Source organism: Notolepis coatsorum, assembly GCF_963971535.1.
Source record: "Notolepis coatsorum genome assembly, chromosome: 7".
NCBI lineage: Eukaryota > Metazoa > Chordata > Actinopteri > Aulopiformes > Paralepididae > Notolepis > Notolepis coatsorum.
The window spans coordinates 67,089,380-67,103,282 of NC_140171.1; the positions used below are offsets into that span (position 1 = coordinate 67,089,380).

At 43.4% G+C, this 13,903-nt stretch overlaps 1 protein-coding gene across 5 annotated transcripts in view; it reads right to left on the reverse strand.

Annotated features, from left to right (window-relative positions):
- Positions 1-13,903, reverse strand: part of LOC311232210 (ETS-related transcription factor Elf-2-like) — a 109,749-nt gene that overhangs the window by 75,544 nt on the left and 20,302 nt on the right. For all 5 annotated transcript variants that reach the window (XM_084318931.1, XM_084318930.1, XM_084318929.1 and 2 more), the window contains exon 2: positions 370-539. In XM_084318931.1, coding sequence (XP_084175057.1) covers positions 370-444 — 75 coding nt within the window. In that variant the 5' untranslated portion in view covers positions 445-539. The remainder of the gene's footprint in view (positions 1-369; positions 540-13,903) is intronic.

A 13,903-nucleotide genomic window follows, 5' to 3' on the forward strand; every position in this document is an offset into this window, starting at 1 on the left:
CTGGGTCATGTTCATAAGTTGGGTGTTAGAGGCCTTCAGATGGCCGGTCTTTCGAAGGGAAGAGCCAAACAGTTGTCAGCTATTATTGGCAGCCGCACAATTTGGAGAAGACGCTGCTATCTGTACCCATGAGCTGTGTGTTGATTGTCAGGTTCATCATCCATGTGTGTGTGTAACTTTGGTTGCCATTGCCAATTTGGGCATGAATGTATCAGAATAACCCACAATGTACAAGTGCACTGATAATATTTGTGTCCTTTAAACATTGTCTTTATGTGGACATAAATAAAGATTCTAAATGTGTGTGTGTGTGCGTGTGTGTGTGTGTATGTGTGTGTGCATGTGTGTGTGTGTGCGCGTACATCTCACCTGCTGAGGGTCCTCCACGGCTGTGACATACTCCACCACGGTCCCCCCGCTGTCGACGAGCACCACCGAGGTCATGATTCATGTTCCCTAAAACAGGAGCAGCTCTTACTGCCAAGGCATCGACACAGCGCCTCCACGTGGTGGCCTCCGGCACTGCAGCCAGTTGACACCTGGAGTCAGAGAGGAGAACACAGGCCACGTTCATTACTTTACCAGCCAAACTGATTTATAGATCAAACAATGATGATGATGATGATGATGATGATGATGATGATGATGATGATGATGATGATGGATGATGATGATGATGATGATGATGTGCCACTGGCTGGTAGAGTAGACACATTTATTAGCCACAAACAAAGATTTAGAAAGATTTAGCTGGTGTTATTTTCACACCCTTGTCTGCTACAATGAATGATGAACTACATAACATTTCTTTAATTGCACCGTGTTGAGTGCCCACAGACCCCTGGCCCTGGAACCACATGCACCCACTTATTCTCTCAAGTTCCACTCAAGTTCTTCTCTCCTGCAGCTAACCTTCCCCGTTCTCCCCACGTTCAGCCTTCCCACTGTCCCAATAAAGAAATTATACAAAGGGGAGTGAACTGCCCACACTCCTTTAATAAAAAGAAATGCACCACTGTTCACAAAATAAAGCAAAGGATAAATATTTGTCTTTTCTGAAGCATGGGCTATTTCCCTGCAGACAAAGCCTTATCTTGCTATTGCTCTTTCTCTCTCACTCAGTCTAACTCAAACTATCTCTCTCTTTCCCTCTGTGAAGACATACTCCCCCTCTCCTGCTTGCTGGGGTCCGCAGGAAGGGCCTGTCTGCCAAGGCAGGAAGTTAGGGCTCAAACAGGAAGCTGAATCAGTCTGAAACACACACAAACATACTGTACCCCGTCCAATTTTTATATAATTCTATGTGTCCAATGGGCGACTGAGGGAGAGCTGAAACCATGGTAGGTACGGTGACAGTTGCTAGAACATCGATCACACTATAAGAAAAGCCAACCTGAGCACCAGGGTAGATAAACATAGGATAAAAATAGAGGATAAAAATAGGATCAAGGATATAAATAAACTTTGGGACGAATTTGGGAGGAGAAAAAAAGCATGCTAGACTAGTGTTTCAATGATTGGCGTTTAAAATTAAACTACACATTTTGTGTAGCGCACACAATTCTTATTAAAGTTCAACAACATACACACAAGGAAACTATAAAAGAAGATAGTTCTTCAGAATCCATCAGAATACGGGCGGCTGGGTGGCGCAGCGGACATTGCGCTCGTCACCAACGCAAGAGACATCGGGTTCGACTCCAGCTGTCGGTGTTGACTACGGCTTGGGCCAGTCGTCATACTAACTCAATTGGCAGAGTTAGCGGGTGGAAGTCGATGGGTGGTAATCTGGACGTTGTGGACAGCGACTCCTACAGGTCGGTTGGGGACTCCTGCACAGCAGAGACAGGAAATGGCGGGGGTAGTGTGAACCTCCCACACATTACACCTCGCCAATGAGAGTCCGCGCTGGCAGGTGAAAAGATGTGACAGGCTGCCTCCTCGTGTATCGGAGGGGACACGTGATGCAAGGCTTCTATCCTCCCTACAACCGGCCAGTGGGGGGCATATGCGAGCAACGTTCGAGACAGGGGAGGGGAGAATTGGCACAGCGGGTAATTGGGATGGGAGAAAAATAGAAAAAGAGAAAGAGTGGATCAAAAAAAATTATAATCCATCAGAATACCAATGTTCTATGCTCTGCTTGGTGCCAGTTCTATTGAAATTCAGAAAAAATTATAATATACAGGCTATCTGAGGAAATATAACTATATTTCATATCAACCGAACCAATATATCAAGCGTTAGTTAACAATGCAACAAATTGCTGGTGATTCTGACATCCAAGGTAATTAACTTGTTTAAACTAGAATGGGTGCTCATTTTATCACATATTATGTCTGCCGCATATGCTATAGTGTATAGTGGGTCAAAACGTTTTATATCATCTCTAGTGGCCTTTTGATTTGAAGCTGGAGTCCCTCCCAAAAGCCATATTATGGCTGATGCATACAAATCTATTCCCCTCCCCCACCTGGGACAATCAGACCACCTCTCTTTGTTCATGCTCCCAAAGTACACCCCACTCATCAAACATGTGAAGCCCTCAGTCAGGACAGTTACAATTATGGCCTGAGGGGGCAGACTCTGAGGTGCAGCAGTGGTTACTTACAACACACAGACTGTTTGCCACCCAGGCCACCCTAGACTCCACACCGAAATTGACTCCTATATACCGCCTCCGTTGTTGACCACATCAATTCCAATATTGATAGTATCACCACCCTTAAACAGATCACTACATTCCCCAATCAGAAGCCGTGGATGAACAAATAGGTCCGTTCACTACTAAAAGGCATGTGACACTGCTTTTAATATGGTGACAAGCAGACCTACTGTGCAGCCAGGGCTAACCTGAATGGGGGAATCAAGCGGGCCAAGCTCAGCCACAAGCTAAGGGTTGAAGAGCACTTCAACAACTCAGACCCCGGACACATGTTGTGGCAGAGCATCCAGGCCATCACGGATTACAAACCCACCAACAACTCTCCCCCAACCAAACACTGACTTCTTCCCTGATGAGCTCAATAACTTTTATGCTCGATTTGACAGAGACAACCAGCCCAAGGCTGCCCTCCCGGCTGCCCTCCCTGCCGACCTCAAACCCCTCACTCTCTCCCCCACTGTGTACTAGGGATGGGCGTTCATCGATTACTCGTAGCTATGAAAAAAATCGGGGGGGGGGGAATATCGAAATTATAAATGTTTGATATTTTTTTTTTACATATCTTTTCACATGTATGTGTAAGATTATAACTGTTGGTTTGGTGGAACTGTGCTGAGCAGCTGTCCGGGGTCTTAACTGACATCTTCAACCGGTCACTAGCCCAGTCAGTTGTCCCAGTGTGCTTTAAAACCACATCCATTGTGCCAGTGGCGCAAAACTCCTCTGCCTCGAGCCTTAATGACTTCCGCCCCGTTGCACTCACGCCCATCATCACGAAGTGCTTCGAGAGGCTGGTCCTGGCTCACCTCAAATCTGGCCTCTCACCCTCACTGGACAGTCACCAATTTGCCTACCATGAGAACAGGAGCACAGAGGATGCTATCTCCTCGGCACTACATTCCGCCCTCTCCCACCTGGATGAGAGCAACACCCAATGTGATAATGCTGTTCATCAACTTCAGCTCAGCATTCAACACCATCATCCCCTCCAAACTCATCTCGGCACTTGGTGACCTTGTGAAAACCAAAGACTTTGACATTAACCCCTCTGTCTGCAACTGGATACTAGACCTCCTAACGAACAGACCTCAGTTCGTTAGGATAGACGATCTCACCTTCTCCACTCTCACCCTGAACACCAGCATCCTGCAAGGCTGCATGCTGAGCCCCCTCCTCTACTCCCTCTTCACCCATGACTGCACTCCTATACATGGTACCAACACCATAATAGTTTGCAAACAACACCTAATCAAAAACAACGATGAGTCTGCCTTAGGGAGGAGGTCTAGCACCTGGTAGGAAAACAGACCACAGTATGAATGCTGCCGTTAGGAAAACAGACCACAGTATGAACACTCCTGGTAGGAAAACGGACCATAATATGAATGCTCCTGGTATGAACGCTCCTGGTTGGAAAACAGACCACAGTATGAATGCTCCTGGTAGGAAAACAGACCACAGTATGAACACTCCTGGTAGGAAAACGGACCATAATATGAATGCTCCTGGTATGAACGCTCCTGGTTGGAAAACAGACCACAGTATGAATGCTCCTGGTAGGAAAACAGACCACAGTATGAACGCTCCTGGTAGGAAAACAGACCACAGTATGAATGCTGACGTTTATAGCAAGTTTTTCTTTTTGTCCAAAACCAGGGTTGATAGACATTCTAAGCTGTGTTTATACTGTATTTAAGTATTAAAAACTTAAGTATTTAAGTTACGGCCATTCTCAGCTGTGTTTCACTATTGGCTATTTGGTGATTTGGAGGAGAGAGAGAAAGGGCTCAGCCACTCACTCACCTATGAGAGAATGCTTTGCATCGATGACACTGCGTGTCCTTGTTTAACGTTATGCTACATCAAGAAAATGCACAGCAGAGCCAGACTCTGAACCACTTAACCTCACGACAACTGCCGCTGCAACGGGGAATTCAACCCAAGTCAATGAGGTTAAGCTTGTTAGTATTTAATGTTACCAGTTAATGTTAGACCGTTTGATGTTAACACTTTGACGACCGATGGGCTTAGTCTAATTAGGGCCCTTTCTCACTCACGTTTGGGGATCGAATCACTGCTCCCGGGTAGGGCTGGGCGATAAAACGATAACGATAAATATCGCGATAAATTATTTCCTCGAAATAAACATGAAACGTGGTCGCAAAGTTTCGATATATCGATTTTCCAAGTTTGGCTCCGTTCAGCCTCGGCTCAGCTCACTCACTAACAACCAACGTTACGTGATGACGTCCTTACGCACCACAGCTCAGGACTCAAGGCTGCTAGGATACTTAGCTTGCACGTCGCTGTTTTTATATATTTACGTGCCGAGTATGTGTGTGGCGAGAATTCTGATGCCACGGTTATAGTAGTGTGTGATATACGGTGGACGTTGTTGCAATGTATTGTGGCGGAACAGAGTATTTTAGGGATATTTACTAGTACATTGTCATGGAATACATCGCTTGTAAACGAAGCTGGCTAGGTTAACTAGCTTGCACGTCGCTGTTTTTATATATTTACGTGCCGAGTATGTGTGTGGCGAGAATTCTGATGCCACGGTTATAGTAGTGTGTGATATACGGTGGACGTCGTTGCAATGTATTGTGGCGGAACAGAGTATTTTAGGGATATTTACTAGTACATTGTCATGGGATACACAGTACTGCTCGCTCTGGCTAACGTGCGCGGACTGATGACGACATCAACTCGAGACATTCACAGCAGAAAAATAAGTATATTAATAGCCCGTCCATCGGCGCCGGGCATAAAAAGTTAATTAAACTTGACAGACATTATATCGACGATAATTATCGATATCGAGTTATATGAAAATAATTTTATAATTTTATCGCGATAACGTTTTTGGTCATATTGCCCAGCCCTACTCCCGGGAACGGGGGGGAGTGTTCTCAGCTAGCCTTAGCTAGCCGGCTGGATAACGTTACACAATGCCTCATGTATTAAACTAAGTGAATAGTTGACTGGGTCATTTTGTAACGATAGCTAACGTTATCGCCACCACGCAACAAGTCAAAATGCTCGCTATCTGCAAACAGCTCCACTGTCTGTGTGTATACTCGAGTAGCCTCCAGCTCCAGCAAGGATTCTCCGGCGCTGCAGCTGGACCCTACTGGAGCTAACGTGTACTAGGTAGCTACCTATCCAACGGAGGTATTATGCACTACTAGACTTGCTGGAGCATTTGTTGATATCGGGAGCTATCAGTAGCTAGCCGGCTAGATAACGGACAATGCCTCAGTATTAAACTAAAAGTGAATAGTTGACTGGGTCATTTTGTAACGGTAGCTAACGTTAGAGCAGTCAGCAGACTGCCCGGCCCGACTCTAGCCTCTCTGTTTACATGGGGTTGGGAGGGGCTGGAGGAGGGAGGAGCAGCGCGTTGCATGTCTGTGTGCTTGAGACAGCGAGTGAGAACTCCGCTAAGAATTGGATCATGTTATTCGATCGGTTTTCACATGACTATTTCGTTGGCCGCCACATGGCGGACAGACCTCTCAGTCCCACCCGCCAAACGTAAAATCTGCCCGCAAATGGCGCTTGGCGGGCTTTAATTTCGCTCCCTGCGTGGCTGGTCCTTAAAGTGTTAAAGAAAGTTACTGTTGTTTGCTTGCTTGCTAGAAAAGAAGCCAACATTACCACCATACAATGAGCTGACAATAACATTACCTATGAGGAGTCAAAATTCTGCTCTTGAAAACAAAGTATCCCTTCCAGCTTCCACAGATAACGTTAGCTGTGCAGCAGATTCAGGTAATTCCCTCTGTTAGAAATCGGTGTTGGTTGATGAACATCTTACTTGTTTAAGCCAGATAAGAGATGAATACAAATAATGTACAATATCTGCATTTGTTAAATCAGATGCCTGTTACTACTGTACCACATAGAAGTGCTTCCCATGCTGTTCTGACATTGCACTGTTCTCTCAGCTATGTTTTTGCAATCTCTGATTACACATCAAAACGGCATAGTTTTCTTACTGCATCAGTCATACAAAATATTATGTTTTTGACTTTATACAGATATATAAATAAATCATAAACATACAATGGCTCATCATTGTCATAATTCGTTTTGCTGTTCTTATCTAATCTGAACAACAATACATTTTGGGATGGTGAAAAAATCTGGCAAATAGAGTAGAGCACAGAGTGCACTTAATCACAAAAGCACTCATATGCAAGGCAAGATTTGGAAGTTTGCATGACATACATCCTGCTGCTTTACAATACAGAATGTCTGTGTATGAGCTGAGGACTGGCTCGGTCATTCTAACTGTTCAGTGACAAGTGTGTACAGGCCTAATTGATGAATCAGGCAGGGATGGAGTTCCTCAGAGGCAGATGTGGGATCAGCTTCATGGAACTCCTCTTATTCAATTATTCAACAGCACCCAGCTGACCCTGATCTAGGACCTGTGCACACTGCTTCACTGGAAGAAGGTCAACTACAGTTTCAGGGCATTCATCCATGTGCAGGTATTCTGCGATACAATAGTGACGGACCGTCCCAAATGTGTTGCACTTCTTGTTGTAAAACATCAAGAATTTTACCAAAGTTGCAGAAAGTGTGAGACCTTTGCGGAATAGTGACGTTCAAATTCTACACATCTGTATATGTTCCAATAATTACGAAAGGATATACCATAAGATTACTATAACACTATATAGTCCCTTTAAGTTCAGTTTGGTCTAACGGAACGTAAACCAAATGCGTCCACATTTTTATAGGATTCTATCACATTTTCATAACAATAGCACCCTGCACCGTTTTCATTGAGGTTTCTTACAAATTAACAATGCTCTATGTTGTCCTTTATATGCCGATTATCATTAGAATCTTAAATTGTACCATATGTCCCCCTTTAGACAACATATGTAACGCTACCAGCGCAGTTCTGTTAAGATAATTAGTTTACCATTCACGGTCGCTATACCGAGGTCGCAGTAATAGTTTACCGCTGTTCAGATCACGTCGAAGAATATAGACACATCCCAGTGACCTGCGACCTGTGCTAACGCTCTTGGGAAATGCAGTGTTGTAGTTTAACATTTTCACCTTTTAATTTTAAACCAATGCTGCCATCTACTGACAACAGAAAGTGTTGTCTAATAGTCACCTTGAGAGACACTTCCGTATACAGCATCGCCCCAAACCCATTCTAGAGATTCCCACTTTTTACTGGGAGTGGGGCGTGGCCGTATTTGGTCCCAGACAATAAGAGTGGCTGCAATTGGTCACCGTGACGTTAAGTCGACCAAGACTTGTTTGTCAGTTAGTATTTGTTTTTGCTGAATGCTGAATGTATTATTTTCTACAAATAAGTATTAATTAAAGACACACATTTCTGACACACCCTTCTAAAGAGGTGCCCTCAAATGATTACATGTGGAAAACACAATTTGACAGATTATCATTTTTTTTTATCTACTTTTTCTCCCATTTTCTATTTGTCTCCCATCCCAATTTCGTATCGTCCAATTCTACCCTCCCCTGTCTCGAACGTTGTTAGACCATGCCTCCCACAGGCCGGCTGCAATGTGGACGAAGCCTTGCATCACGTGTCCCCTCCGGTACACGAGGCAGCTGTCGCATCTTTTCACCTGCACAGCGCGATCTCTCAGCGGCGAGGGTCTGCGTGGAGGGACACGCCTCCCCCGTTGCTTCCCGATTCTGCTGCGCAGGCGCACCAACTGACCTGTAGGAGTCGCTGTCCACAACGTCCGATCCCCACCCACCAGCTTCCCACCCCTTACACTTATTTTAGGGTGATATTAGTACATTGTAAACAAGGCTGGCTAGGATAATTAGCTTGCACGGCGCTATTTTATAGTTTACGTGCCGAGTGGGTGTGTGGCGTGAATTCTGAGGCCACGGTTATAGTAGTGTGGGGTATGCGGTGGACGTCGTTGCAATGTATTGGGGCGGAGCGGAGTATTTTAGGGTCATATTTAGTACATTGTCATGGGATACACCGCTTGCTCTGGCTAACTGCTAACGTGCGCGGACTGATGACGACATCAACTCGAGTTAATTAAACTTGACAGACATTATATCGACGATAATTATCGATATAGAGTTATATGAAAATAATTTTATAATTTTATCGCGATAACTTTTTTGGCCATATCGCCCAGCCCTAATTTAATGTTACCTCAGGATACCACTGTCTAGTATTTAGTTGGTTAGCTATTTAGTAGCATAGCATAGCTTGTTGGCTACAGCTCAACACCATGCCATGGGGATACTATTTACTAAATTATGGAGGCTTTTAATCGTCAAGGTAAGAGAGGATTTGTCATGATCAACTGAAGGGGTATGCTATGGAACAGTGTGCTTGGCTACTACTTGGGTTTTCAGAAAAAGGCCAGCTATGTGACGCTAGTATCGTGTATTGCATTACACAGTTGCATCATCCCGATCAAGCTCAATAGCTTCTGTAACATGCAACTACTCTGTACATGCCATTGTTGTTTAATAATAACTCCTGGTGTTATGTGTTTAATAGACACTTCTAGCCAGGACATATAAGACATATATGTATCATGTTTCTTTTTTTGTTGGCTGGGTTTTGCATGCGGATTAGGGAGATGTCAATCTGTTGTCGACGGGGGGAAAATAAGAATGAATTATTTTCACAGGGCATTATGACCAGAGATTTAAATATCAACTGATTTTCTTCTGGTAAAAAAAACAGGAATTACCGGATAATGGAAACCCTGCTGCCCAGTGCCCACTGTGCCCAGTGTATGTATCCAGACAATAGTTCACATTTAGGACCATAGTTATGCGGGGTAAGGGAGAGGTGGGCTATCGCGTCATCGGTTCAGGAGAAGACGTGTATCGCTTGTAAAGATGGTGACGCAATGGGGGCGGTCTTCAGGTGTCTTCAGAATTGCGCACTCTGGGAACTGGTATCAGAAAGTAGCGTCTTCAGGCTGCCAGAACGCAGCTGTGTGGCTGAATGGTGACGATCAAATACTTTGCCTGATACGACCTAAATTGTTTTAGTCTGGACATGGCCTCAGTGATTTAAGATTTAAGATTTGTTTATTAAGGGCAATGCAAATGAATGAACATCATTTACATGAGTGTATGCATAACATCACAGCATGATAAGGACGTAAATATGCCGGGAATAGCACAGGGCTAATTTCCAGTTTCCACCCGTAGTCCCCACCATTAATAGGTTTGAGAACACATCTTAGGCCCTGTCCACACGAACGCGGGGTTTTATGTAACCGTGATTTAATGTGCGCAGTTGCACTGTTCGTCCACACGCAACCGGGTTTTTGGAACACTGCAACCGTGATTTTTTACAACCGGAGTCCAGGGTGAAGTTTTTGGTGCATCCCGGTTGCAGTGGTTGCGTGTGGACATAGTAACCGAGATTATTTCCAGTGTTTACGGCAGAGCTGTCTTTTTCTGGTCTGCATCCCCTTAACAATTGTTTGTATTGAGCCGTATTGTATTGTACCCATTCTGCAATCTGTTAAATAAAGTTTTCATCCATTCATTCTACTAGCGTTAACGTTACTAGTACAACCAATAGCGAGCGATATAACAACATTAACCAGACTGCTATATCAACAATGTTTGTGTCCAGCAAGATAGTCTCCCATGTGTAACGTTACTACGCTAATGTACGCTAGCCGCAATGCTAACTATTATAATGGCACATCCCAATCACATTAGCATGTAAGCTAAAAAAATCTGCAATCTTTTTGTGGGACTAAACTCTCCGCTCTTGGTGGTAAATTGTGTTGATGTTGGTTTTGTTTCATCAACAAATGAGGCAGAACACAGTGAATGTATCCTTTTTTGTGTATTGCACTTTGTTATAGCTGAAAACAAAAAATTATGCTAATGTGCTAAGCGAGCAATTTAAAGATGGCGGGTTTCTGTTTTGTGAAGGACGTTCCCTCATGTGACGCGTTCAACCCTTCCGATTGGTTGAAATGGCCTTCATGTTTGATAGGGGTGTAACGGTACACAAAATCCACGGTTCGGTACGTACCTCGGTTTTGAAGTCACGGTTCGGTATTTTTTATTTATGAAAAATTGCTTTTCATTTATCTATTTATTTAACTGTATTAAACAATATAAAACGAATTGGCCATAATTGACTGAGCAAACTAATGCTTACTGCTGTAACCTACTAATAACACTTAAGTAAATCTGAAGATTATTATATAGCAGATGCCTTGGAGGATAAGTCGTGGACAACTGTAGCGTGTGCTTGTTTATACATAACCCCTTTCATGACTGATGCTTGAATACAGGGGCAGGGCTTGCATCACAGTCATGAAAGGGGAGCCCTAGTTTATACAGAGCTGGTGGTATGACTTGCTGGCTGAAATACGGAATGAATGAATGAAAACTTTATTTAACAGATTGCAGAATGTGTACAATACAGTACGGCTCAATACACACAATTGTTAAGGGGATGCATACCAGAGAAAGACGTTTGTCTTGTTTACATCAGGGTCCCCCTAATGACGAGAGGGAACTAGGTAGCGGGCTATATTACTTTTAACATGTGCTTAAACCCAGTGTTCTCGACAACGGAGTATGGTCGCAGATCTGCTGCTATAAAAACACATATGGCGTTTGTTATTGCTTTGGCCCGGTGTGAATTAATAGCGAGATGCTGCTTGAATGCAACAGGGAGCTGGGTTTGCACTAGGATATGTTTCTTCCGTGTACCAGACAGTGATATTCACATTCGGGTGATGCCGTTTCAAATGCGTGATAAAGTTCGCAATAAAGTTGAACAATAACTGGCTTGTCAGTTAGTATTGACTCGCCATACTAAGGCTAATCGTTCAGTGTAGCTGCGCGCTGCGTGGAATGAACAAACAACATCCGGTTAGTTGTGCATGTTATATTAGGGCCGGGGGGATTTAAGTTCCGCAAAAAAAGGTTCCATACCGTTGCAATCACTCAGTGCACAGCCCGTACTGTACCGGAGGACCATATTGAGGCGGTACAGTACGTATCCACGTACCGTTACACCCCTAATGTTTGAACTACATCGCCACCTATTGCTTTGGCATTGTACTATATGTATATTACATCAGTTTAAACCAGGGTTCGAAATTAACGGGGGCTTGGGGCAAAATGCCCTCGAAAATTGACCAAATGCCCTCGAAAATCAGTTAAGGGGGGCAAGAAAAGCCCCAGACAGTTTACTAATTATATATATAATTATATATGCTCTACAGTGCGAGCATTTCCCTCGTATTTGCCCCTAATAATATGTGTGTGTGCGAACCGGAAAAATCATTTACTTGCAGTGTGCGAGACGAGTGAATATTACAAAACAGCTCCGCTGTTAATAGTTCAGAAACTGGACTGAAATTCAGTTTTTGGGTGGAATGCAAGGAGGGAGGGAGGCGGGGCCCGCTGCGTGTTACAGGTACTTGAGAGGTGCGAACACAGACAGACAGAGAGCTCTAGTGTAACATTAAGTTACACTGCTATCTTAACGTTAGCAAGCTAAGCATCTGCATAGCGCGACCTGTGTAACGTTAAGTAACTTGTGTTCGGCGGGAAAAGACCGTTCCATTTGTAACACAACTCCAAAGAATAACATCCAAATCCGATCCCGATGCGCATTTCCTTCATTTCACAGCGCTGAGCGTGCAACGTATTTCATTGATCGATCTGGCCAGAGCCTATACTCACAAACGTTCCAGTGCTGTCTTCGGGATGATTTTAATCCAAACGTCCATTCAAAACTTGTATTATGAAATAATTCTGGGATGTCTGACTATTTCCCTATGCATTGGTGCGAGTTCAGCTGACAGTCCATAGAGTCCATGACATAAGTTCATGAGATGCTCTGTTCTTTTGTTGTGTTTGAGGTGGATGTTGTTGCGTGTGTGGGGTTTTTCATGTATCAATTTGAAACAAGCCTCTTGACTGTTGGAATTAGGGATGTTAAAAATAAAATAGCTAATAATATTATTCAATATTAGACATTCATTGATCCAGAGGCAACCGGCTATTCGTCTGCTATTTGTAGATATATCAAGACAACAACACAACTTGCCCTCAGGGACAATCATATTTAATCTATTTAGATAGAGTATGTACCGGTATGTATTATTTACAGATAATTGAAGGTACCTCAAAACATGAAACCAAGCCATGTCACACATCGTGTGTGTGTGTGTGTATGTGTTACTTGAACAATTGTCACTGTGCTCCTAAATTTCTGTGTGCTCCTAAATTTGTATTTAGATTTTATTTATTAACATTTTATTTAGGAGCACATGTGCTACTTGGGAAAAAGGTTAGCGTAGAGGCCTATATATGGAGACATTAACATTACGTTAACAAACATAGGGACGAAGACTGTAAAAAAAAGTGTCAACAATGTTTTATAATCTTTATGTTAATTTTCATTATAAAATGTTGTGCCCCCGAAAAACAAAAAAAGCCCCCGAAAATCAATTAAGGGGGGCAAAAAAAGCCCTTGAATTTTTTTTTAAATTTCTAACCCTGGTTTAAACCACCCGTGTGTACAGAGGTTTATTTTTTTTAAAACCTCTGTGTCAAAAATACCCATGATCGTGTGGACTGGGCCTTGTAGGTTGGATCCATCTCCTGCAAATCCCACCAAATGTGTCGATTTGCAGTTGTGTCAGTTTGACGGACCCTCTATTTTAATTTGTGTAATATTCCACCAGCCTAATGCTGATGCAGCCTACTACATGATTGCAAATTTGAATGAAATGCATGGGGAAAAAGCTGAAGATTGGGACAGAGTTGCTTTACTGTGTAATGATCTATTGCACCATAAGAAATGCTGTTTATGTATTCAAATGTCAGAGAGAGAGCGAGAGAGAGCGAGAGAGCGCGTGAGAGAGAGAGAGAGTGCTTGAGAGCTGCAGTGTGTGCATGTTTCCCTTTAAATGTTCAATGAACTGGCACCAATCTGACTGCATGGATCACTTTAGCCTAATGAATGGGAAACAATCAGACACCACTATTTGATATTAACTAATTTGGCGAAATCTCTCTATTTCTTTGAATGTGTTATTGCAGGCCCAAGTAAGATCTAGCCTATTTTAATCTCCAAAAATGATTGGTCTTTTGCCATACATCAGACTGGCAAAACGTTAATTGAAGAAAATGTTGATCGCCACGCCTCTATTTTGATTGCACCACGCCTCTTTTAGGACAAAACACAAGGATATAAATCACGCCTGA